The following is a 26,282-nucleotide window of genomic DNA, read 5'->3' as shown; positions in this document are numbered from 1 at the left end:
AATTCATAAAAGTGGTATTCCTTTCCGCCCTATTGTATCAAATTTAGGTACTGCCTCGTATCCATTAGCTAAATATTTAGTTTCTAGATTTTCCACTCTATTAGACAATAACATTTACACCATAAAAAATTCAATAGAGTTTGTAAAAAAGGTTAAAAACATTTCTCCTCGTAATTTACTCATGGTTTCTTTTGATGTAAAATCATTATTCACCAATGTCCCAGTGGAGGGTGCATTAAGATGTCTAGAAACCAGACTTCGCGAATTTCATTTCTCTTGCATCGAAATTGATGAGCTAATTTCTCTCACTCAACTCTGTTTGAAACAAACACATTTTGTTTTCCAAAATAAATATTACAAGCAAACTGAGGGATTAGCCATGGGAAGCCCCCTCAGTCCCATCCTGGCTGATATCTACATGCATTATTATGAATCAAAATTGTTTGAAACTTTAAACTTCCCGGCATGGTTCCGCTACGTAGACGATACTTTTACCCTGTTTGAAGGTAATAAAGATGATTTAAATAGAGTTCTTTCAACAATGAATTCTATTGATCCTGCTATTCAGTTCACTTTTGAACTTGAGACTTGCAATTCTCTTCCGTTTCTCGACATTCTGGTCACACGCAACACATCCAACTTCAGTACTACAGTTTACCGTAAACCTTCATCGGTTTGCCTTCCACCACACTTTAAATCATGTCATCCGACTAAACAAAAGTTAGCTTCATTTTATTCCTATGTTTTCCGTGCTCTTCAAGTTTGCTCCTCCAAACTAGCCCTTGATGAAGAACTAAATTATTTAAAAGCAATAGCTATTGACAGGGGCTTTTCACCTAACATTATTAATCAAGCAGTTAAAAAATTCTCATCTCAACACACTAAAAGCCACACTCTTATTTTAGGAGATTATAAAAATTCTGTTGTTATTCCCTTCTTTCCATCAATTAGCTATAAAGTTGCACATATTTTGCAGAAATTTAACTTTCGGGTTGTTTACTCTCCCATCAATAAAATTCCAACTTCTAAACTCAAGGACCCCATTCCGGATATGAATTCCTGGGGTATTTACTGCATAGCAGCTTTCCCTTGACCAAGAGTTCGCATTGCATACGTAAATCTTCTGTTTAGCTCTGATATATTTTTTCGGACACCCATCATATTAGAGTTTCTGAAAGTTCTTTTACATGAACACTTTGAGCATAGTAACTCAAATTTTGAGCTTAAACCATGATGAAATAGTTCACTTAAATGAACATTACAAATTTTACAACATAAATTATTTTCAATACATTGAAATAGGATATCCAAATCAAATAGTCTATAACCACTAAAATTAGGCTCTAAAGTTATCTTTATCTCTTGGTGGCAAAACAGTGTCACTATTTAATTTTTTAAACGAAGAACTGACACCACACTTCTTATTCATTGTATCATTATGCTGATTTCCCTGGAACTTTCTTTTCTTTGGTCGATGAATATAAGATCTTTTATTTTTTACATCTTCCTCACAATTTTCCATAATTATCAGGTGATAAAAATACTAAACAAAAACTGCAATGTTATAATAAAAACACCTTCAAAAAAGTCAAAAGAAATTTAGAAATCGCAAAAGAGCTTGTAAAAAATCACGTTTCACGCTAATCCAAAGCTGGAGTAAGATTTCAACACATGCCTATGTTAGATTCCTACGTTAGAATAGTGCTATGTATAAATCTAATATATTCCTAAGTCGCGCTTTCGAGACATGAAAAACGCAGTTTGAGTTTTGTCAATCGACCCAGTAGAACGGGAGATATAGCACAGTCCTCCTTTTTTTTTTTTTTTTTTTTAGCTTGATAACACGTCAGCACTGTTTTTCCACCATCTCAAAATAAATTATGAAGATTTGTGCTTATGCAACTAGTTGAATTTCAACAGAAATACACGTTCATATGAAAACGTTGAAGCTCTTTTAAAGGGCCGGTTTTATACCTTTATGCAAATGTAATTCTACCGCATATAGCAGTACTTCCCTGTTCGCTGAATTACTTTCACACTGAGTCTTCCGATGAGAATTTTCCTAATTAAATACCAAAGGATGAATGATTATAAATTTCAAAGCACCTACTATCTTAACGATCGTTTCACTCAAAATCAAATATTCGAAAAGTGAGCAGAAAGGCAAAATAGACAATAGCTAAACATGCGAACATTGAATGTGAATAGCACTTTATTGTTGGTCTGCTGCCTTTTAATAGCTAAGATAGTACTTGCCAGAAACCGAAGATTATCCAACTGTGGGCATTGTGGCAAGAAGTCCTTTAATGAGTTCTCCAGCCGAGTAAACGTAAATGCGATTAACCTCTCGAAGCCGGCTGGTACAGCAGTTGTACAAGGAGAATGACTTTCTCAGACGCCGGCATCGGTACAACTGTCGTACCATCCATGCCCTCCCCATTTTAGAGAATCGCCTATCTGTAGATCTTTGGGTGGTCCATTGTCGCTGCTCAGAGTAGCCGCTGGCTACGCATTATTTCCCTCTTCTTATCAGTTTAGCTACATTTTGGCAAAAACCGCAGGTTTCGTCTCGCGCCAATATACTTGAAAATTAAATAGAGGCCATCTCTTTCTCAATCTGTCTCATAATTTTAATGCTATTTTTTTTAGTACTGACTTTTGCTATGATTAAAACGTCAGCGATTTTGCACGCTCTTTAAGCTTACCATATTTAATGTTCTTTAATCATAACAAATAAGAATAGATTAATATTTTAGATTTAATGCCCTTCTAGAAAATAGGTAAAACCGTTTTTATCGTTTACTCGTTTACTTCCTTTTCATACTTATGAATAATAAGATTTTATTTTGACATTGTTTTGTGGAGTGCATAAAACCCTTAAGAACTGTCAACTCTTTCAAAGTGCTTCTATTATGCAGGCAATTTTGTCTGATTTATCAGGAGATAAATAAGAGACAATTGTATGCATAATAGTTTTTCTGATTTTCATTCATTCAGTGATTGCTTTCAATGATTTTCATTGATTGTAAATTAAATAAAATCAATTTATCTTTACACCCTCTTTTAGGATGAGATCTGCCAAAAAATATTTAAATATCAGTAAAGCTCACGTTACTTCTAAACTGAATCAAAACATCAGTTAAATGTTATAAAATTTTGGCCAGTTTTATTTGCTGAAATTCTTATACTCTTCAAAAGATAGAGAGAATTCAGACAAGTTGATAAAAAAATATCTTAAAAAAGTTGTTATTTTGTCTGTAATAAGGTGTATGTCAACTTACTACTAAATGTATGAAAATTAGGATTGGATTACGGAAAAGCACGCGAACGCTATCTGCTTAAGGGAATGGATGCTTTCGTGTAAACCTTTTTAAGAGAAAATTGCTCGCATTTACATTCCTGGTGGAAAACTCCACATGTAATCAACCCGTTCTTCGGTATTGATTGGATTAATTTGTTCGCTTACTGAATTACATCAAAGCACCCAACGATTACCTGTATAAGGGGAGTTATGTCTTCGCGGAGGACTTTCTAAGAGAAGCTGGCTTGCATTTACGTTACACAAAAACCATGACTCCAACTATTTATCCGGGATTCAAATCCAAGCGAGCTATAAGTGTTCAGCCACCTTTACCGCTTTACTGAAGAGCAGGTAAAAATATTGATAAAGGAAAAGTATTGAATTAACCGGTTTAATTTACTAACCTATATTTCTCAATCGACAGTACATAAATTACGCATATGAGGGGGATTATTTGTGAATAAATAAACTGTATTGCACTTTTATCCACTATGTCATATTACAATGGAATTATTGCATTTCAAAGTTATTTCTCATGAATTAATTTTGCTCTTCATGATTTTTGATATTTTCAAAGAGAAAATTCCACACTTTAAATAAAAATATACACGAGAAGATACTTTATGCACAATTTGGCGTAAACGGTTTTCTTAATTTTGCTTTGAAAATATTGCAGGGTAATCGTTTTCATTACTGGAAGAAATATAAAAAACAAATTTACTACATGGTATCAACACCCAATATTTCCTTATTCTTTTGAAAACGTGAAAGATTACTCTTTCTAAAATAAATTGGAAAATATATTATGTGCAAATAGAATATTCGTTGAAAATGAAATAGACTTCAACTTTTGGATATAACGATAGTTTTAGACGAAATTTCTACCTATGGAAAGAAATTGACGTATAATTAATTTTTCATGAACATTTAAAACTGTTCTCAAAATTCTTTTGATGATTGCATGTATAAGTCACGAATGTTTTTCTCGGCTAACATAAACAAAAGCCAATTTTACAAAGAAAAATTCTCGTTAAAGATATACCTTCTTTGCCTGATAGTCCAATGTAATATTTGTTAAAATTAATTGTTAAACGCAACCAATGTATCTCGGATTTTGATTTTTATATTATAATAACAAAATTATCGAAAAAAGCAGATTTAAATCTCTGTTATTGTTATGTAAAGCTTTATTATTGCTGTAAGTTCATCTCAAAATCTATTTGTATTGAATCTCATTCTAATCATCTAATGGTAATAAATATTATTATTATTATTTCATTAAATTAGTCATTACCATTATTTTATTAATGAAAATATGTTATTAAAAATCGCATTCCGGCCTGCAGACTTACAGATCTAGTCTGTATTTACTATATTTTGTTAAATTTTGTTCTCGCTTGCTAATTTCTAATACGAAAATACGCGAATATAAATGAAGAGTGAAAACAAAGTTAAAAAATTCACAAATTATTTACGAGATTGATTAGAAATAGTGAATGAAATATAAACATTGCATACATTTTGTTCTAAATAAAGTGTGCACTGGATATGCATCCAGTACTGCACATTTATTTATGCACTATTTATTTAGAATTTTGCTTTCACTTAAATATGAAAGCAAAATAATCATCGAAAAAATTGCAAATCTAGCAACTCCTCTACTATGGGACGTAGGCGTCCGACAAACATGTAAATTTTACTTCATCCATGGAGGGGAACTGACGACTTTTCTCATTAGGAAAATGTCAAAGAGGGGGCAAAACTGTTTCGGATTGCGCTGGTCTGAAAGCTATAATATGAGAATTTCGGCCCGGTTTTAGAAGGTTAAGAGGGTAATGCTTGAGAACCTATTGTAATAATTTTGTGGAAACATTTATTTGGAAGAACGTTTATAAAAGTATAAAGAAACATTACAATGAGAGAGAAAATATAAATTATTATCAGGTTTTAGTCAAATTATCTGTATATGAAACGTCGAAATGGTAATATGAGGAGTATTTTATTCATTTGTGTAAGCATTTTATTTACTTGCATACCAACGAGTTCTGACGAAAAGTCTGCATAGATTTATTACCTAATTATTGGCACTTTTTGCAGACGCAAATGAGATCTAATCAGAAAATAATCAAGAATCTGAATCAGTCAATCATCAACACGCACATTCTAAATCAGATTTCTGAATTACTTTCTTGAAGCGTTTACGGTCCAAATAAAACTGAAGAAACATTTTAAACACAAAACAAAGCAGCAGAAGTGTGATAAGTATATATTACTATAAAGCCAACACTCTGTCAGTTAAAGACAAAGTAGTTTGATTAAATAAACAAGGTGAACAGAGACACAGTTGTAGCCGTTTGTAATTTTAAAGTACATAAAGCGCAGGAGTATATGAGAAAACTAGTGAGTAGCACATTGGTTACAATTTTTATTATAAACATGCTGAAACTGTGAATATAATTTCAAGCATCGGTGGCATCATCGAATGGAGACATGCTTCAGTGTCAGATGTATTTCATTAAAAGATATGAAATATTTTTAAACGTTTAAGAACACAGTTTCTGAAGTACTTGACAGCTCACCCTGTATAAGCTTCATTCCTTTGTTTAAAAGTCGGTAAAGCGTTATCACAGATTTTCTTAAAAATTATCGGTGATCAATACTGGTATTGATCAATCATAACGACAATAACATACATTGTTATGGAAAGAGAGAAAGTACTTGTGAGGCTTTCTGAAAGACCGAGTCTCAGTTTTAATATTTGAATATTAATCTCTACAAGTCTGAATTAACTGACACTACTGAAATAGTTACGAAAAATTGATTCCCACTGTTAAAAAATTGATCTGCATTTTTTTTTCGTAAATTTTATTTTTTTAAACAACATGTCTGTAATCAATGTGCGCAACCGCTTTGATGCTGGAAAAACACTAAAATTTGAATCATCGTTGTACAAGCTAAAAAAAAAAAAAAAAAAAACAATATTTAATTGTGAGAATAAAATATTCTAACGACTATAACGATAAATCATGAATAAAATCAAATCTGTAGCTGCAAGCCTTTTTTTAGCGTTATGGTGGTTAGGGAAACCTGAGTGCGATACCGTAGGGCTCAGGTTCGAATCCCGGAGAAGGCATGGATGTAAAATTGTCTGTCCCTTCATAGGAGGCAATGATGTCCCGCCTACTAGGCGCCTCCATGATAAAGAGACTACCGATCTGGCCTTAGGGCAGGACGATGCCGACATAGGCAAGTGCCAACCATAAGAAAAAAAAAATTGATTGTAATCTTATTCAAAAATTCCTAAGTATAAGACGCAAATTTTTAGACACCTTTCTCATGTTCGTTTTTAATGGTAATCAAACTAATATGAAAGTGGACTGAAAAGTCATTTTTAAATGAACCCCATAATCTTATACGTCTCTGTACATTTGCATTAATCCATAATGGGCCAGGTATTATTTTGTCGAAGGACAAGAGTCTAAATGGAACGATTATTTCGCTTGCTTGCGAGTGAATTCTAGGAGGTCCGACGAAGACATCGCGGACGAAAACGTAGCGGAGAAAACAACGTAAGAGGGAAACTTCGTTGTAGAAAACATGTGGGAGAAAAGAAGGCAGGAAAACATATCGTAAGTCTAAAACATCATCGAAGAAAACAATCGTGGTACAAAACATCGACGAAGAACAGAAAGAGGTTCCAAAACTTCGCAGTTTAAAAATATCGTCGTGGAAAATATATTCCTATAAAAGAGAGTAAATAAAATAATCGCATGACGATTATTCTGCAGATATATCTTTTCTACATTTAAAAGGTGCTGGTGCGTATTCGAGTAATGAATTATAGGTGCGAGTAAGAATGAGGAATATTTTTACCTCTATATTTCATATATTTCCTTTCATTAATAATTTTTTGCTAAAAATCCAAGAAGGAACTCTTGCATTGAAAAGTTGAAAGGAAGTAGAAAATTAATGATACGTATGGGAGTACTACGCAGTATTTAATTTTTATTTTAAGAGAATTTTAAATTTATTTACTTAACTATTAAACGTTATTATTTAATTAAGTCATTTCATAAAGTTGTATTGGCAGTTCTTCATGAACAATATATTTTTAAAAAATTAAAAAAGGGAAAAGGAGCATTTATTTTAGATTAAATGTATTTAAAAGTTTTATGCATGTCTGAAATTTCTAATATTATGTTCTTTGAATAAAATTAAGACTTCTTTTGTTCTTTTCCCTTCAGCTTCTTCAAAGTAATCCTTTTATATAAGTATCCTTTGCATGTTGCGATTCGTTAGTTGTGATGACACAAGTCAGGATGAACTACGTAATATTTCAGTACCGTATTTATATTTATTGGATTATTGGAAGAGCACGTTAGGGCTCTTTTCCTAAGGGGAGGGAAGCGTTTGGGGAGGACTTTCTCAGGAAAAGTTTCGTACGCACATTACACATTAGAAAAACCACAAAATTCTCAAGCAGCGTGTTTTTGTGCTGGGTCTAGCTACCAGCGTTCAACGACTTTACCTCTGGACCCCTAAAGCCAGATAGAGTTATTAACGGAATAGATTATTAACGGAAATGCATTCATTTTCACACTATTTTTTTGAGAAAGATCAAATTTAAATTTAGATCTAGAAAATGTAAACGCAGAATTTTACAAAAAGAAAATATAGGTACAATAAATCCTCTTGTCGATTACCATCCTAAGATGACCGATGTTTCTGAGAAAATAAGTAAATATAGGTTTTTCACAATGTCTCTCTAAGATGACCGCATCAACGGAAGACTAAAGAGATATGGAATCGTCAACGATCGCTTTGAAACGAATATTTTATATTTAACTTTACATTTATATATTTTTATAAATGATTCTAAAATATGGTTAAGCTTCTGTGTCTCAGTGTGCCACTACATGGAACACCCAAATTGAATCGCTTCGAAAGCCTCTAAATTCAACCGTAAATAGATAAAAATGCTTTTATAATATACTTTGAACTTTTCTTTTTAAACCGTAGATAGCAGCATATCACAAGGAGACACATAACTTTAATTTATTATGTGTTATTAAAATCCATTTTTTCAAGTAATTTTCTCTGTTTTTTTAATGATATAAAAATTTTATTTGGAGAAAAAATAGGCATAATTTTGCTGGCTGTACTCCAAATTATTTTTTTAATCTTTCATACAAAAATCATACGCAGAATCATTGAATAAAACCAGGTGTTCCATTAGCGGGAACACTGCGCCTTTAGCAATCTCATGCTCTTACTAATCAGAACATCTGTGCTCTTAGGAGAGAACATCCGTTGTTTTCGTTTTCTGTTTCCGTTGATTTTTTTTGGGGAGGGAATGAATTGAAACAAAGCAGCATTGAGGGGCGAGGTGGTTTTTGTGTTATGAAAGCATTAATATTGGCATCTCGAAATTTTTGGGGGCAATTTTTAGGCGGGAATTTCATTAGTAGCTTGACTCATCTTTACTTAGACCTACGCGAATTTTTTGCTGTCTTTTTAGTCTCATTCCCGTTTATTTTCAATAATTGTGTAGATATATTTCGTGTATCTCTCTATTATAAGCTTATTTTTCTTTTTTGTTAATATTAATCGTAGTTAATTATTTTAATCTTAGTTGGTTTGTGCTTCCATCAAAAAGGTGTGACTTGCTTTGAACAATTTCACGAAGCTAAGAAATAGGAAAATTTATAAACATTTTTGTATATAGGACTTGTGTATATAGATATGTATCTCATTTATCCGTATATATTCAAGAATATTGTGTATATCCAGGGAACCATGTATACAGCCATAATACAGAGTTTTTTCATTCTTATGCAAACGCTTCTACTCATTTTCGTGCTTCACTGCAATGCTCGCTTAGTCGCACTTTTAAAAGCTCTGGCGGCGCAGTGTTCCACCTCATGGAACACCCACAGAATTAAAACGGTAAGTGCAATTTTTACAATATTTTACCTGTATACTTATTTAGGACTAAATAGACTGAATACAACGTTTCTTGCTAAATTCCGACTTTAACGTACAGTGCGCCGCAAAGGATTAAATATTTTAGTTCTATGTTACGCAAATTGTATTTCTCTCTTTGTACCGGGGAGAGGCGCAGACACAAATTTGTTAGGATCGTAAAGCTCGGGTTTAGAGCTTTTAATTTGCTGTGAGTTTCAACTAAGCAGAGGTTCTCCCGAGTTTACTTGGTGAGCCGCTACTGAAGTCAGAGGTGTCAAAGTGTTCTTCGCCGTTCCTCAGCCAACTTAATGTTTGAAAGCCAATAAAGTAGTTTCGGTCAACATTATGACTCTGAGGTTTCTTGGGTTCTAAACTGAGGGAACATCAAGTGAATTTACAGTCCACTACTTTTGAACGACGGGACATACAGTTTTCACACACAATTTATTCGAAAATGTTTTAGTTATTGCTTGAACTTTTAGAACGAAGTTCTCAGCGAACCACTTTTTTTTACGACCACTTCTTTAATGTATAGCTGTGGAATTCTGGTACTAATTCTCATCTTTTTAAGATTTCCCATTTAGGTAATATTTTATTACTGTATTTTACAATATAAAGGAAGTATTATAATTACGAAAATTTTTAAATATCACATTTCAGTGGAAATATCCATTTTGTCCATATCTGATTCCATTTGGATGATTTTTGTGCGACATCTCATACGGACAGAATAAAGACATCTTCCTTTTCATAATATATTTTATAATGCATTCAAAAGGGATTTTTTCGTGTTCTCTGTATGTATGTAGATATAATATATGTGTGTATGTATCTCGCATAACTCAAAAACGTTTAGCCGAAGAATATTGAAATTTTCTAAAGAGTAGGCTTGCTTCTCTCTTTATATTGCAGGTTAGCTGTACCAACCGTATATGTATATGCTCACGTATATGTACACCAACATCCTTTATCCGGCTTAAAAGTCCCTACACGACCTTTATTTTTGCAATCGTTGCTTGTAGTAATATACTTCCAGTTATCGAAATGTTTTTAAATCACGAAAATATTCATGTTTTGGCGATGTCAAATTTTAACAAAAATTCTTTTTTGACAAATAAGTAAATCCAAATTTTAATACAGTCTCGCGGTTCGTATACTTACATTTGGGAAAGTTTCATACTTGTTATCTATATAGTATATAAAGAAGAAAGTTTGTGTGTTTGTCCTCTCATAACTAGGTCACTACTATAGCTATCACCACCAAACTTTCTACAATTCTTTTATCGTTCCCGGAATAGGTCGACGTCACTTTTCTCCAAAAAAAAAAAAAAAAAAAAAAAAAAAAAAAAAAAGTAGCTAAAATCAGAGCTATAAATTAAAAACTCGGAAAAACGATAATTTTCTTTCTCATTTTTCGAGTGGCAACAGTCTCGCAAGCTGGAGACGAAAATCTGCTTTATTTCGAAAGTTGTTACCATTGCTCTCTTTCAAATCCTAGAGTTTGTTAAAATACGAAAATAGACAAAAGATGAAATAAAAATAGCTTTCCCAAACATTAAATACGTTATTCCCGACTCCGAAAATTCGAGGGAAGCCATTTCGACTATACTCATCTTAACTACTTTCATGAGCCAAAATACTAATTAAAAATTCTGAAAGTTCTAATTTTCGCACTCATTTTTCCTAGTGGTAACAGTCTCGGGCGTTGGAGATAGAATTGTTTTATTTCGAAAAGTGTTGCTACTGCTCGCTTGCAAATCGTACATTTTGTTAATAAAAAAATTTGTAAATTTTACATAACCTATATATATAAAGAAGAATGTCTGTTTGTGTGTTTGTTTGCGTTATTGATTTCTGATCAATTATGATAAATATTTTGCGACATTGAATCGACTAAAGTTGAAATTAGGTGAAATATTGGATGGAACTTGAGCTGTTATGGCCATTTGATTAGAAAGACGAAAATCACTAAAAGCTTAGTGACATTGCTTCTGATACAATGAGAGAGAATTATATTTTTCTATCGAAATTTTTTATGTGGGGTTGCATATCGCACCAGACTGAAAAATGTATAACTATGAATCGTATTTTTTACATCGTTAGAGAAGGATTACAACGGTATCGTTCTCTCTGTTGTTAGATACATTGCTTTCAATCTAACTTAATTGACATCGGGTACTTCCGCTAATAAAGAAATAAAATTAGAAAAAATTCATAAACGCACGACCAAAATTGTGCAGTATACATAATTTCAAAATCAGCAACTTTCTTTTAGGAATCGGGTATTCAAGTTTGAAAGAGCAATTCGAAGAAATAAATTTAAATGATCAGCAGCAAAAAGTGTGTATAATTTAATAGGCCTTATAAGGAAATTCACATAACTTATAAGGAACAACACATAAGGCCTTACAAGGCCTTATTTGTTGTTCGCCTGAGATTTTTTATTTTAGTAAGCACATAATTTTTCGATTTTTTTCATTCGAAAAAATATGCGTCTGTTTCTCGTACTTTTCTAATATACAGTAAATTATTTCATAAGGGCATTACGCGGAAGTTTCTAATTATTAGTTTATATATAGTATATAGACATTGTCAAACATTCGTTTCCTCCAGATGGAAACCACCTGTTTCTCGACCTGGCCCAAACAGCTTTTTACATATTGTTAACTGCAAACAATCATTCGATTTACTGCATAGTTAAATGGAATGTATTCTGAGAGCTGAAAAATGTCATCTAAGCAATTTGCAATTTGATTCATTACTAGTAAATCTGAAATCAGTTTCGTTATTTTAACAAGAAAGGGCATTTTTATGCATAGTGCTGGAAATAGAATAAAGATTTAATAAAAATTAAATTTTAGGTTTGAGTTCCATTTGACGAATATCAAAATGTTTACCTTGAAATCTTAATAAAAGTTTTTTGAAAATAGGAATGTAATTTTTAATTATTTTAAATCTATTTACTCTAAAGCAAAATGCCGTTACATTAAATATCAGAGGCACAAGTAGAAGATATAGAACTGGATATAGATGGCTAGAAGTAAGAAACAAACAGAAAAGAAAGAGAGAGATCAGAGTAAAATTATTCATGTTAAATTCAAATGGAAAGAATTTGAAAATGCTATATTTCAATAGCTAAGATTTAGTTAACTCTAACAGGGAGAAGTACCTCATATGGGCATAGTATACATCACAAGTGAAGTGGTGAAAGCATACGGTATCGTGTTTTTACTATTTGAACACTTTCGAAGATCTGAATGATGAGTTTATATATGTCAAATACTCTATTAATTACTTATCTCTATCTATCTCTAATTTTACACGTACTGTCCACCAATGAATGCTCGATGTATAGGTCACAGCCACTATCCCACCAAAAGAGAAAACTTTCATTTATGAAACTTCCTAGTACGTCTGCCAGGGAAACGAAAAATGGCTTTACATCTAACATTATCCTGCACATTTTTATGAAAAATTAACATTTTGATTCGACCCTTTTGTTTTATTTTGTTTTGAGTTTTGTTCAAGCAAACGTTTCGAAAATCATTCCTACTTGTAAATACCTGTTTGTTTCTTGTATGTTTGGGGCACCATTGGTCATGTGGTTAGGATTGCAGAATACTGAGAGTTTTATGGAACTGATCATCCCAATTGTAATTTCCATTATTTATATACAAAAACAATATAGGAGCATGAAAAACACCAATATGGATAGTTTAATAAGACGAAACTTCAGCTCGTAAGTGCTGATAAAAAACAATGTACAATAACTAAATGTTACTGTAGGATGTTTATTATAGCTTAAATAAACAATATTCTGTTTTTGCTCAAACACAGCGTTAAAAATACCAAGTGGTTGACACGAAGCCACATAAATTTCATTTGACTAATTATTAATATATTATTATATCATAATATTAGTTAGCAGTGGTAAATCTAGGTATTAAAAAACCGTAAACACGAATTTTTGAAAATTTTAATATTTCTCCTTTGACCACGTTTGAATTATCCATTTGAAATTAGGCATCAAGAAGGTGGCAAGGGGCCTTCATTTTCAAGGAATGATTTCTACCGGCAGTAATTTTACAATAATATTATAACATTAGACGTAATAAATCTGACAGCATGAAAGCATTATATGAAAAAAACCAGGAATTTGCATTATTTTGCTGTAGAATGTTATACTAATTCTCGATTATCCGTGTGTGGAATACCCGTCTTGCAATTTGGAACTAGGTACCGTTGAAGCAATTTTAAGCGACCAGCGAATATATTTTTCATTTAGTCAATTTGTCGAAATTTTAATCTTTTTAATTGCAGTTTTACATATTTTGATTACCATTAAAAACGAACGTGAGTAACTCATCTGAAAATGTATAAGCTGTGAGAGAAATCATATTGAATGATCTGAGCATACAGAGGAGACTAATTATATGCCTTTGGCTTTACAATCCTTGTTAGAATATTTCATTTTCAGAGTTGTGTTTTTGTGTTTATTGCAGCTTGTAGGATGATGAGTGAAATTGCTTGGAACTCCGTGCATTAAATAAGTGCAAACATTGATTACAGACCTTGTTAATTAAAAAAAAATAAACTTTACAAAAAATAATATTACAGAATACATATATTTCTTTTACATTCCGAATCAATTTTCCGTACCTAGTTGAGTCACATAAATTATGACAAACTTTGAGAAATGAATTTAAAAGAATTAAATATGAAAAAAAGAATTTAACAAAACAATTATAACTTGGCTGTGCGAGAAATCTCACAAATACTACGTTTATGTTTCTGAACAAATGCATAATATTCCCTTCATTTCTATCCATCAATTTTATCATTTATCTCTCACACACTTTTTTATAAAAATCTGTGATAACACTTTACAAACATTTAAACAAATAAATGAAACTTATACAGATTGGACTGTCAAATACCTCGAAAAATTAGTTGTTAAATTTCAAAAAATTTCAGATTTCATTACGAGATATATCTGACATCGAAACAGGTCTCAATTCGATAATGTCATGGATTTTTAGAATTATGTTTACAGTTTGAAATTATCCTCATTATACGAAAAATATTAAATAAATTTGTTAATTATTAGTTTCCTTGCACACTCTTGTGCTATATGTACTTTAACGTACAAAGAACGTTATAGAATAGTGTTATCAAGGGTTATTTAAATCAAACTGCTCTGCGTTTTAAGGCTGAGCGGTGGCTTTCCAATTAACACGCTGAGTTCGGCGCCGAATTTGCTGTCCTTTCCATTCAGCCGGCAGCGAGTTAAACCTTAAAGCTAAGCCGTATTATTGTTTAGAATGTTTCAATACATTTCATTAAAGCTAAATTTGATCACATTTTATTGACACTATGTTTATTAACTTATACTGTCGGTCCCGTGGAACGACGCCAGGCAAACGAAAATTCCAGTGCCGGTCCCCAGGAACCGACGCCGGCCACACGGAAAGTTCACTGTCGGTCCCCAGAGAGCGGCGCCGCGATCAACGTGTTAAGAAAGTTTCGGGCCGGTAAGTAAATATGTATTTAATTCAAATATATGAATTAATATGTAATCTATATATATGATTGATTGCATTTGAGTTCCATTTCGAATACTCAAAACTTAAACACAAAGAACTAGAGCCAGCAGATACATAAATCAGTTTATTGAACGCAATTTAACAGAATCGTTACAGGTGATGAGATGTGGGTAGCTCACTTCACCACAGAAACCAGCAACTCACGATTGATTGGCGTCACAGGGATCCACGCGCCGGACGATCCTCAGTCTATGCACGGAAATTGATGTGCACGGTATTCTGGGATAGTAAAGGCATTCTGCTCATTGACGTATTGGCGAGTGGTGCTCCGGTGAAAGCTGATCTTTATTACGCTTTACTAGAGAACATCTGAAGAGCCATTCAGAACAAATGGCTTGGGATGTTCAGTGCTGGTGTTGTGGTGTCCTCCGACAACATCGGACGCATACGGGGAATTCCACAAAATGTATGTTGTAGACGTTTCGCTGGGAGATGTCTGACCATCATGGCTCCGATCTTGCTGTCAAGTACTTTCACGTGTTATTGCACCTGAAGACGTTCTTGTCTGGGCACACTTTCCTACAGGTGAAATGTTGCAGACAACTGTGACGGGCTTCCTTTCTTCCCAGGCGACAGACTTCTATGACACTCTAATGGAAATAGGTAACCGACGCTATGACAATTGGTATAGTTCCATGTTTCTTATGCTGAGAAGTAGCAGAAATATAGCTGTATCTTTTGCAATAGAGCTTTCCAGGTAATAAGACTTTGTTTTTATGGTTTACGGCAAAGTAATTTTTCGGACGACCCTCTTATTGTTTAAATAATCATTATCAAATGAATATACCTTCATCTAAATAAATATCTAACTCATTGAAATCATCATCTATATAAATTTCCTTCTAAATCCAATCAACTTCATCTGCTAAATTTAAATCATCATCTAAGACATCTAACTAAGCATAACTACCCAAAACACATCTTCATGTTAAACCATCATATATATATTATCATCATCATCGTCATTGAAAATATCGCCAAATTAAGATAAATCATCATAGCTCAAATCAACTAAATAAAAAGCAGTATCATCTAAATCACCACCATCAACAATATGATTCTCATTTGATCATCGTCTTCATCACCTCAACCGTCTAAATCACCATCAAAATTGTTATCTGAATAACCAAGAAAGAAATTCTAAAATTATCACCAGATAATTCAAAACCATCATTTAAATAATCATCATCATCGAAATCATACCTTCAGTTTAAACCGTCGTATGTGTCATCATCACCATTATCATCGTCGAGATAGATAAATCATAATCCTCCAGATCATCTAAATAGAAAGCAATATCAACCAAATCATCATCTTCTTCATCCTCATTTAATCATCGTCTTCATTGCCTAACTCCTCTAAATTATTATATAAATCACTCTCACATCATGTATAAAATCGTCATCAGTCAAAACTATGTCACCATCAAATTCATCTAAATATTTATTATCACTTAATACACATCGTCATTTTAACCATCATGTATATCGCGTCACCATGATCATCGTCAGAATAAGATAAACCATCATCACCCAAATCACAAAATTTTAAACCATCCTATGTATCATCTTCATCATCATCATTGAAGTCGTCGTCAAAATAAAAGATCTTCGCCTAGATACAAAGCCCAATCACCTCAAGTTTTATTATCATCCTACTCAAATATTCATACTCTTCATCATTAAACCATATACTCACGATCACCTAAATAAAAAATCATCAGCAGTTAATCTAAATCCTCGTCCTTAAAATACCAGTTAAATTATTTAAATCATGATTTTTTAGTGTTTCGCTAGAGTGCCGTCAAAAAGAGCCAGTTTCGTTCAGGTACAGACAGAAGGATATCACCGGAAGTTCACTATCTTTGGTACAGGTGTAGTAACCAAACGCCCTCAGGAGATGCCAGAGGCTTGGGTACGTAGCCGAAACCTATGCCATCTTAGATAACGTGACACTCGGAAGTGACATAAGAGTTTGAATAACGTAATGTTTCAAAAAGTTTTGTTTTTGTGACAACGAAAATATTTTTTTAAGTTTCATTTCAAAACGACGAATTGTTTTCTTTTTTTTTTAGGCAACGGCCTCTTGAATCTCTTGAAATCTTGTTTGTAATGACATTAAAAATTTCCCTTTTATCATTAAATCTGTATTTGATTTTAATTGAGCATCTCATTACTTACTGTTTGTTCATTTTGCATAATTTTAATATAATAATAATAAGCAAAATGCAAAATGTTAATCGTTAATGAAAAATGCGACCAGAGATATAAAATAAAAAATTAAAAGACAAAGAATTAAATTTATATATAAAGTTTTACCAGAATAGAAAAAAAAGAGAAAGGACTTTAAAGAATAGAATAGTTGAAGGGGTGTTGTTTATGTGAGTATCGTTTGCTTCATTTTATTGTTGCAAACAGCGTAAATTCATTTTGCTTTTCTTCCTTTAGTTTTGAACTTTATGTGTGGCAACAAGATAATTGATTGATAGAATTGTGTTTGTGACAGCCATGTAGAATGGCTCGCTTATTTTGTATCAATTATTTTGCATCGCTGACAAGTGTAATTTAATAAAAGTGTAGGAATACAGTTCATTTGTTGATTGATTATAGTTTGTGAAACATATTAATTTAATAGAATACAGGTGTTGAAAGCCAAAACATTTCATAAAATGAGGATTTCTGATATTTGCATTTTCAAATTCTCTATAATTTTAGCTTTCTTAAAACACCATTCTTTAATCTCTATGAAAATTAGGACTGTACAAAATCTAGCTTTAATTTGTCATTGAATGCTTTGATAATTGAGAATTTTTACATAAAATCGCCTTTTTCGAACGTGATTTTTTTATACTCGATGTAGTACCTGTTCTCAAGAACTACTGCTCACAGGTATCTGAAATTTTTATACCTTATTTACTACGCTTCCAAATATTTGCCGAAATGAGCTTTTGATTATAATCAGTGCTAAATTTTACTATGCGTAACAAAATATACTGTAAAATACTCTAAAATTTAAAATGATAAAAAAGCTCGTTTCAGGATATTCAGCTAGGTATTGTGATGTTCCTTCCCTTAGCGAAAGACGTTTCCAGAACATTTTATCTGCGAGGGGCTAAAGACGGTTAAAGGAAGGGACGTAGTTACGCCGGAAAACAGAGTGGAGGCAAGCTGGTGGGAAGAATACGAGACTTGTGACTTTTGCGGTTGGACCGGCAGTCATGCCGTGTGCAAAGGGATAACTTAAGCTAAATGTATAGTAGTGGTATTTGTTTTATTGTGTATTGTTTAATAAATTAGTGGATAAAATTTCAAAGCTGATCGAGATTATTTTCCTATTATGGCGAGTGCATTAGAAATGACCGAACCCGCCTCGGAGTTAAAACGGCGCGAGGTGCAAATCGGCGCAGTCGATTGGATAAGATTGTGAAAAAGGAAATCACTAAATAGTGAAAATAATAAATAAATATGGTTGTAAAAAGTTACTGAAAGTTATAAAATGAAATTCGGTGATAGTTCACGAATGGATCTACGATGAGAGAAGATTTTTATGACGAAAGAAAATGGCGCGTTTAGGGCCATGTGTGCGAATAAATTCATCCGATTTGTGAAAGCGTGATGTGCTAAAAAGTTAACAGCCAGTGAGTGGTAAAATGGGATCATCAGTGTTGATCATCCTAGTGAAATCGTGAAAAGTTAAATCAGGGGTAATGTGAATTACCGTGTTGTAATCATGTCAAGTTACGTGCCACTGCAGTGTGCTCATGATTAAAGTTAACAGCGTCAAGTTGTGCTCTTCGTTCGATATTTTCACTATCGGGATCAAAGGTAAGTCCTTCTTAATTTATATATTAACCATATTAACTTAGAAAATTATAATTGTTTTTATCTCTGTTAATAACATGATTCGAATGTCAGGCGTTAAAGCCAGTAGACACCGAGAAAGTATATTTTATATGGAAATGAGAAATTAAGGTTCTTATTTTTATCAAGATATAGGAGATTCTTAGAGATTCTTAGAGCAAGGGAAACGATTATTGAAACATTTGAAAATAATGAAAGGAGTTATGTTTGACTCACCATCGAAAGCTGATAAATGGCTGTTCTTTTTACATCATGCTAAAGTGATTCTTAATCTCTATAAAATATCTGAAGAAGGGAAAATTATTTTGCAGAGTTTAAAAACAAAAGTTAAAAGTTTGATCGCGACTCTCAATGAAATGGATTGAAATAACAATATTATGATTAAAGACACCGTATTAAAAGAATTCGAGATTCCTCGGAAAAACCGATCGAGGCAGGCTGGTGGCGTGAATACGAGACTTGGTACTTTAGCGATTGGACCGGCAGCCATGCCGTGTGGAAAGAGATTACTTAAAACATGTTTTGCGCGCCTTATATTATGTATATAGTTGAAATTACTTAAAGAATGTTTTGCACGCCTTATATTATGTATATAATTAAATGTATACTATACTAGTGATATTTGTTTTATTGTATATTGTGTACCGTTATGTGTAATAAATTAGAGGATAAAGATAGAGATTATTTTCCTACTATGGCGAGTGCATAGACGTCCTGCCTTCGTGGTGGAAAGGGCGCGAGGTGATAGATGTACTTTAATTATGTAAAAACCTTCAAGCCTGTAAGAACAGTAGATTTTCAGAAAAGGTAATCCAAAAATGGCCAATTTAACATTGCCGTTATAGGGTTTCCAACACCCCTTAATAAAAAGGAGTAAAATATTTTTTAAAAAATGCCATTTGTGGAAATACAAAAAAGAAATATATTTTGCTTATAAGAGTATATAATATTTCTGTAAAATAAATAAAGTGAGCATTTAAAAGCAAATTTTAAAATAAAAAACCAAAAGGAAATATTTATAGTTTTCAAAATCAGTATTACTTTTGTAAAATGAAAGAACTTAAAACCTTTTTAAAGTAAAAATAGTGAAAAGGAAAATTTAAATTAAAGTTTCACGTTATTAAAGTTAAATATTGAAGAGAAAAACATTTTTGACACGAGAAAGGGAAAATAAAAGAATTTTAAAGTCAAAATTACATTTGCACAAGTTGCAAATTTGATAGAGATTCGCGTTCCTTTAAGCCTCGGGCGCATCCCTATGACGGTCGGTTACTATTAAGCTTGTTATTGTAAACTGGCTATTCAAATTACAGTCGGTATGCGCAAAGGGGGCCTGAATCTTCATCCTGAAAAATAAACAAAATTATTGTTACACATCACATAAAAATATCAGTTAAAATGATAATTCAATTCTGAGTCACAAGCATGAGAATATTTGAAAAGGTTATATCGCATACGCAAATAACCAAAATGAAAGATACTCGAAACGGATGACTGTGCACTGTCTGCAAAATTTCAGACCGGATCTTGGTCGTTTGTGGTGGGCATTGACTTCCAAGTACAAAAGTGTTTTGAAAAACGTAAATGTTTGCGCTTTGGTACTTTTAAATTTAAAATAATTTGTTTTGTAAAAATTACGAAGCCTAGCTCTTCATATGTTTCTCCGACACTCATGATTTTATGAGGAAAAAGTTTGCACTCGTTATGAAATAATTTTGAACATAAGTATCTCCGTCTGATTTCGATGGACATCAGTCAATTGTTTTGTGATTTATTTCTTATAACCAAATACCTAGACAGAAGTCTAGGTATTGGAGGAAAAAATAATTAGTCAGATTTCGTACTTTGTGCAATAATAACCGTTTATTATTCGAAAAGACAAAAAGTTGCGTCATTTAAAACAGATTATTAATTGAAGTATATCCACGGTTGCACAAATAAAGAGCGAGTGAATATTTTGTGGACAGAGCGTGTACAATTTGATGAAAGGCATATGCAGTAGAAAAGTGCCCAAACTGGCGTAAATGGATAAAACGGCTTTTGTGGGAGTAAAATCTTTTTTATAATTAAATTTTAAATTAGTAAGTTATTTATTATGATATAAATAGTAAAATATAGATAACTGGTACTTTTATTTTCAGCTTTTTTGAAGTAAACTCATTACGCATCGTGCCAAAAGAAAATAAAAAACTTCTTTCAAAATTTAATGCTTAACGTTCTTTTTTGGAAATGAAAATATCAATTAACAATAGACAAAACTCTTCCTTGACCTTGCAAATTATTCTAGAAATCCTTGACTTCCTTTAGCTGGTAAAAACCTGAAATCTCTTACTAAATTTGGCATGGAATATGCCAGTAAATTTCAAACGTAAAAATGTGCGCCATTTGTTTTTACATAAAATTTCTCATATAAATAACTCTTGGATTAGACTTTTTTTGAAAAGTATCTTGACCCAAAACGTCTAAACTGTTTTCTTAAAACATTCGTTTGCTATTGAAAATTTTTAAATATAACTAGACTGAGTTTTGAATAAATGAAATTACAACGCATAAGTACATTGTTGGAACATTTTGTATAAGAAAACGTAATCGCATATAAATCAAGTTCTTATATCGCTTAATTACAATGCATCAGGTCTTTAGTAAATAAAGAAAGCAATAAAATACACATGGTGGTTTGGCAATACCAAAAACATCATATCCCGCAACAGCTCTTCTTGATTATTTCATACCTTAGGAAACACGAGCAAATATGTCAATTGCGGAAACATTGCAGTTTGGCAAGCGATAAGGTGGTGCGCAGGAGAAATGATTATCGGGGAAAATATTTCTGCAAGGTAGGAGGTGATTTGTATTCATTCTGGATGTGGAAGAGAATGTTATTCTAGGACTTCGAGAAACAAGGAACATAATTTGGATAAGAGTGCACTTTCGACCAAAGTGAATTTGCGGAATTAGGAGTCATGTTCTTCTTTCTGTAGTCATTTGAAACCGTGGTTCTGATGTCAACATCAAAGACTTAACGATATCACATTTGATTTTAGTGAAGTGTAGTTCATCCAGTGCTTTCTTCAGCAGTAGTTATGGCTTTTGCCGAACGAAACAAACACAATGCAAGTTTCAAATGTTAAGTCATTCAGTTTGCGAAAGAAAATGGAAATCATGCAGTTTGGTTTTCGTGAGTGCTTCGTACACGAGTGGAGGAAACATGAAATTTTACAATGATTATTGCGCCAAAGAATAACTGTGCATTGCATAAAGAAGTAATGAAATAGCTTACCGTCGGCGAAAGTGTTGGAAACTGCATTGTAGAAAATCCCCATCATCGCTAGAATGAATTAATTGTAACAAGAAACAGCGTACGTTTCTTTGACTTAAAAATAGAAAAAAGGAGTGCAAATGGAAGTGAAAACTCTAAAGCAAACTGAGTTTGTGTTTTCGATTTACTTCACGGAATAATTCAGTTCTCCGAGAAAAAAAGACAAAATTTTTTCAAAGGCTTCGCAAATATAGAGATAAAACTTTGATGAGTTTTTAAAAATATGGAAAAATTTAATTACTATCACGTGTTGCAAATATGGATGTCATTCCAGTAGTTTTTATACGGTAGGAGATAAATAAACAATGATATGAAAGAAAAATAACGGTTAACATAGAAACAATAGTCCAACGAGAAATCTCACCTCACCGTACTGATCTCCTGCTTAGCCGACCGTACGAAATTAAAATCCCATCGATATCTTTAAAAGAAAGATTTTGCAGAAGTGCAGTTTCCCGAAAGTGTTTTCATCCGTATTCAAGAGAAATGATCGACGGAGAAAAATGTCGTGAAACTGTGGATAAGAAATATTTGGCAAAAGCTTCCTTTTGTCTCAGATAATCAAGAAAATCCAATACTTTGAGACATGTTCAGCCTCCATCTAACGGATAACACAAATATGTTGTTGAAATAATGTTATACAGATATGACAGTTTATCCAGGCGGATTATTGCCATCAGTTCAGATATTAGACATATATGTCAATATATCATCGGTAGAATATTTTTAACGTCAGTGGAATACTCGAGCAAACGTGAAGGTGAAAAAAACAGTTACAAATGGAGACCAAATACGTCATGCCAGTCCATAAATAGTGTGTCAGTAAATAATAAAAGCACGGAATAAAATTAAACCCATTTAATATATGTGGTATATCTGACGGTCTAGTTGAAACGGAAGATGATTATTTATCTGTTGATCAGAGAAAAAGTGACGGCGAAAATGAAACAGAATCCGATGATGTGCTTGAAGATATAACTTAAGCCGAATATGAGGAACTTGGATCTATGGAAGTATGGATCAGATGTGAAGGTGAAAATGAAACAGAATTTTTATAACGAAAATTTTTAAGTACATAAACTGTGTTATTTCTTTTAAAGAAAAAAAATTTAATTACACGCAGAAATCTAATTTTCGTATGCTCACTTTTTCCATATTTCCAAACATAAAATTTTTATAGCTGGCGTACAGAGCGCACGCATAAATTTCCATCTTACATTTTGTTTTAAAAGTGCGTCTTATACGCCTGAATATACTATAACAAACATAGCTGAAACTTAAGTGATAGAGATATTTACATGCTTGCTGAACCATTGTATTCTGCTTTTTCCCTTCTATTAGTTTATAAATGTTTTCAAAATGTCGATGTTACGTTTTTCGATCTTTGTGTTGAGAAAAGAGATAAGGAATTAAAATTTTTATCTCGGAAAACAAAATTCCAAATCAGATTTCTAATGAAGAAGTGAAATTTTCTATAGCTTTACTTTCCGGATTATTTAAAATTAAGAAAAAGAAGAGAGAAAAAAAATAACTGATTTGGGTAAGCAGAATATTTAGCCATTCAGAATCTATTGATGGGAATGTATATAACTCTAATGAATAGTACAGAAATAAGATAAAGTTACGTTTCAGTTTGTAGGCCTTACATTTCAAAATGCTTTTATACATCTTAAAGCGCATAGCAAAAGATTAGGCTCTCAACCGCTTTTTGTGTAATAACGTCAGAGAATAATTCTTACAGTTACAAGGTTTTCAAATAATACATTCCTTCAAAAGTAATCTATTGTATTAAGATAATGCGTTTTCGAGGGGGAAGAAAATGAAACAGAACGGCGAGATCCTTCAGAGTATGATCCTGTAATGCTTTAGCAAATCTTTCGCAGTCTAAAGTAATAGAGAAATGTGGTAGAGCTTCATCTTACACTATAGTAATGTAGTCAGATTATTTATATTATGTGACTATGTGTCTCTATTCGATGTGTGGGAAAAAAACGTCTCCAACAGGTTTATATATACGATACCATTCAGATAAACGCAAAGCAAACCAACATTTCCATCTAATAATATTTATTTTATTTTAGTTATACCATTTTCTAGTTAGATAACCAATTTGTGAGCAAGAATTTGTATCGTAACAGTGAATCATATTGCTGCCAAATTCCAAATATAAAAAACTAAAGCTCACGAATCACAAACCGAGAGTTTCTGTGAGATTTGTGAGGTGCGAAGGAATCTCTATTTTGAAAGAAATCGAAATTGATATAAATTCGCTTTATAATATATTATTCAGTTTTTTTCTCTAATTATATTATGATTCTGATTTAATGTATACACACATTTTAAAAGTTATTTTTTCGCTCATTTTAATTTGTAATCTTGAATTTTTACACTAGAAAAATCCTGAGTAGAAACGGAAACTGTGGTATGTCAAACTACATTTAAACAAGGTGAAAGCAAATTAAAAGCTAATGTACATACTACAATAGCTTTTAATTTGTTTAGAATTACAATCTTAGTAATGCAACTCAAGCTGATTAACACATAATTAAAAGCTGATAAACATTCCTTTTTGAGCGTTTCTTTGAATCTTGATATAAAGTCCTATAAATATCTGCAGTTGGATAAGACAGCTCAGGGTCAAACAAATTTTAAAATGAAATCTGTATAAATTAATTTCATGAGTTCAATTATGAAAGATATGACGTGCAATATTTATTTGCACAATTTAAAGCCAGTAGCATAACATAAATTTATAGTTGAAAAATACTGTCATGTGACTATGTGTTAAAAAAGTCAATAAACTGTGACTTTCCAGGTAAAACCGGAAGACCTCGCAGCCATGAAAGGCACTGAAAACATAGATCTGAACTACGAAAGAGTGTACTTAGTTGCTGCTAAAATAATGCTGATATCTTAAAGTTAGCATGACTAATTACTAGCTAATAATATATCAGTAGTTACACTTACCGAGCAAAATATTATCAAATGCTGTCCATATACTAAGAATACCATAAAGTTCTTCATAATAAAAATGTTATTGATAATAAATTTTGGTAAAATGAAGCAGGTGTATGATTTATTTGTTCTATTTTTCTTTTCCGGGTCTTGCTTCGTTTGGTCATTAAATCAATCGTTCTACAGTTGTTATCGAGTTCTGGCTCTTTTCGCAGTTCATCCGGTTTCCTTTTCGGGTTTGACAGTTCTTTTCCGGTTCCAGCTTGTTTTTCAGATGAGGATTCTTTTCCGTTTTTTGCTTTTTTTCCAGGTATTGCGTCTTTTCTGACTCGTCTATATTTTCCAGTTCTGGCATCTTTTCCGGCTCTTGCTTCTTTTCCAGTTTTTGCATTTTTTCCAGTTTCTTATTCTTTATCAGTTCTTCTTTGTTTGTTGTTTTTTGCATTTTTTCCAGTTTCTTCTTTTTCAGTTCTTCTTTGTTTTTTAGTTTTTGCATTTTTTCCAGTTTCTTTTGACTTTTCAGTTCTTCTTTGTTTACTAGTTTTTGTATCTCTTTCAGTTGTTTCTCCATTTTCAGTTCTTCTTTCTTTTCTAGTTTTAGTATCTCTTCCCGTTTTTTCTTCTTTTTCAGTTCTTCTTTCTTTTCTAGTTTTTGAATCCATTCTAGTGTTTGTTTCTCTTTCAGTTCTTGCTTCTTTTCTAGTTTCTGTTGCTTTTCCAGTTTTTGTTTGTTTTTCAGTTCTTCCTTCTTTTCCAGTTTTTGCTTCTTTTTCTGCTTTTTCAGTTCTTCTTTGTTTTTTAGTTTTTGCATTTTTTCCAGTTCCTTCTGCCTTTTCAGTTCTTATTTGTTCACTTGTTTTTGCATCTCTTCTAGTAGTTTCTCCATTTTCAGTTCTTCTTTCTTTTCTAGTTTTTGTATCTCTTCCAGTTTTTTCTTGTTTTTCAGTTCTTCTTACTTTTCTAGTTTTTGAATCCATTCCAGTGTTTGCTTCTTTTTCAGTTCTTACTTCTTTTCTAGTTTCTGTTGCTTCTCCAGTTTTTGTTTGTTTTTCAGTTCTTCCTTCTTTTCCAGTTTTTGCTTCTTTTTCTGCTCTTGTTTCATTTTCAGTTCTTGCTTCTTTTCCAGTTTTTGCTTCTTTTTCAGCTCTTGCTTCTTTTTCAGTTCTTGTTTCTTTTCAAATTCTTGTATCTTTTCCTGCTCTTGCTTCTTTTCTAGTTTTTGCATCTTTTCCAGCTTTTGCTTCTTTTTCAGTTCTTGCTTCTTTTCTAGTTTTTGTGTC

General features: G+C 32.4%; 2 protein-coding genes across 2 annotated transcripts in view; one reads left to right on the top strand and one right to left on the bottom strand.

Annotated features, from left to right (window-relative positions):
- The window catches only part of LOC146994923 (uncharacterized), a 236,454-nt gene that overhangs the window by 134,286 nt on the left and 75,886 nt on the right, over positions 1 to 26,282 (top strand). The window lies entirely within an intron of this gene.
- On the bottom strand, positions 19,581 to 25,888 carry LOC146994924 (uncharacterized). Its single transcript, XM_085825096.1, has 3 exons — positions 25,856 to 25,888; positions 25,015 to 25,774; positions 19,581 to 20,074 (listed from the first exon to the last, which is right to left on the bottom strand). The coding sequence occupies exons 1-2, from the start codon at positions 25,886 to 25,888 to the stop codon at positions 25,169 to 25,171; spliced, it is 639 nt and encodes a 212-aa protein (XP_085681222.1). The 3' UTR covers positions 19,581 to 20,074; positions 25,015 to 25,168.

This window comes from Stegodyphus dumicola, chromosome 10 (genome assembly GCF_044657685.1).
Source record: "Stegodyphus dumicola isolate Sdum_Otavi_A_Nest chromosome 10, ASM4465768v1".
NCBI lineage: Eukaryota > Metazoa > Arthropoda > Arachnida > Araneae > Eresidae > Stegodyphus > Stegodyphus dumicola.
Note: the sequence above shows the minus strand (reverse complement) of the source record. Positions and strands in the feature narration are given on the sequence as shown.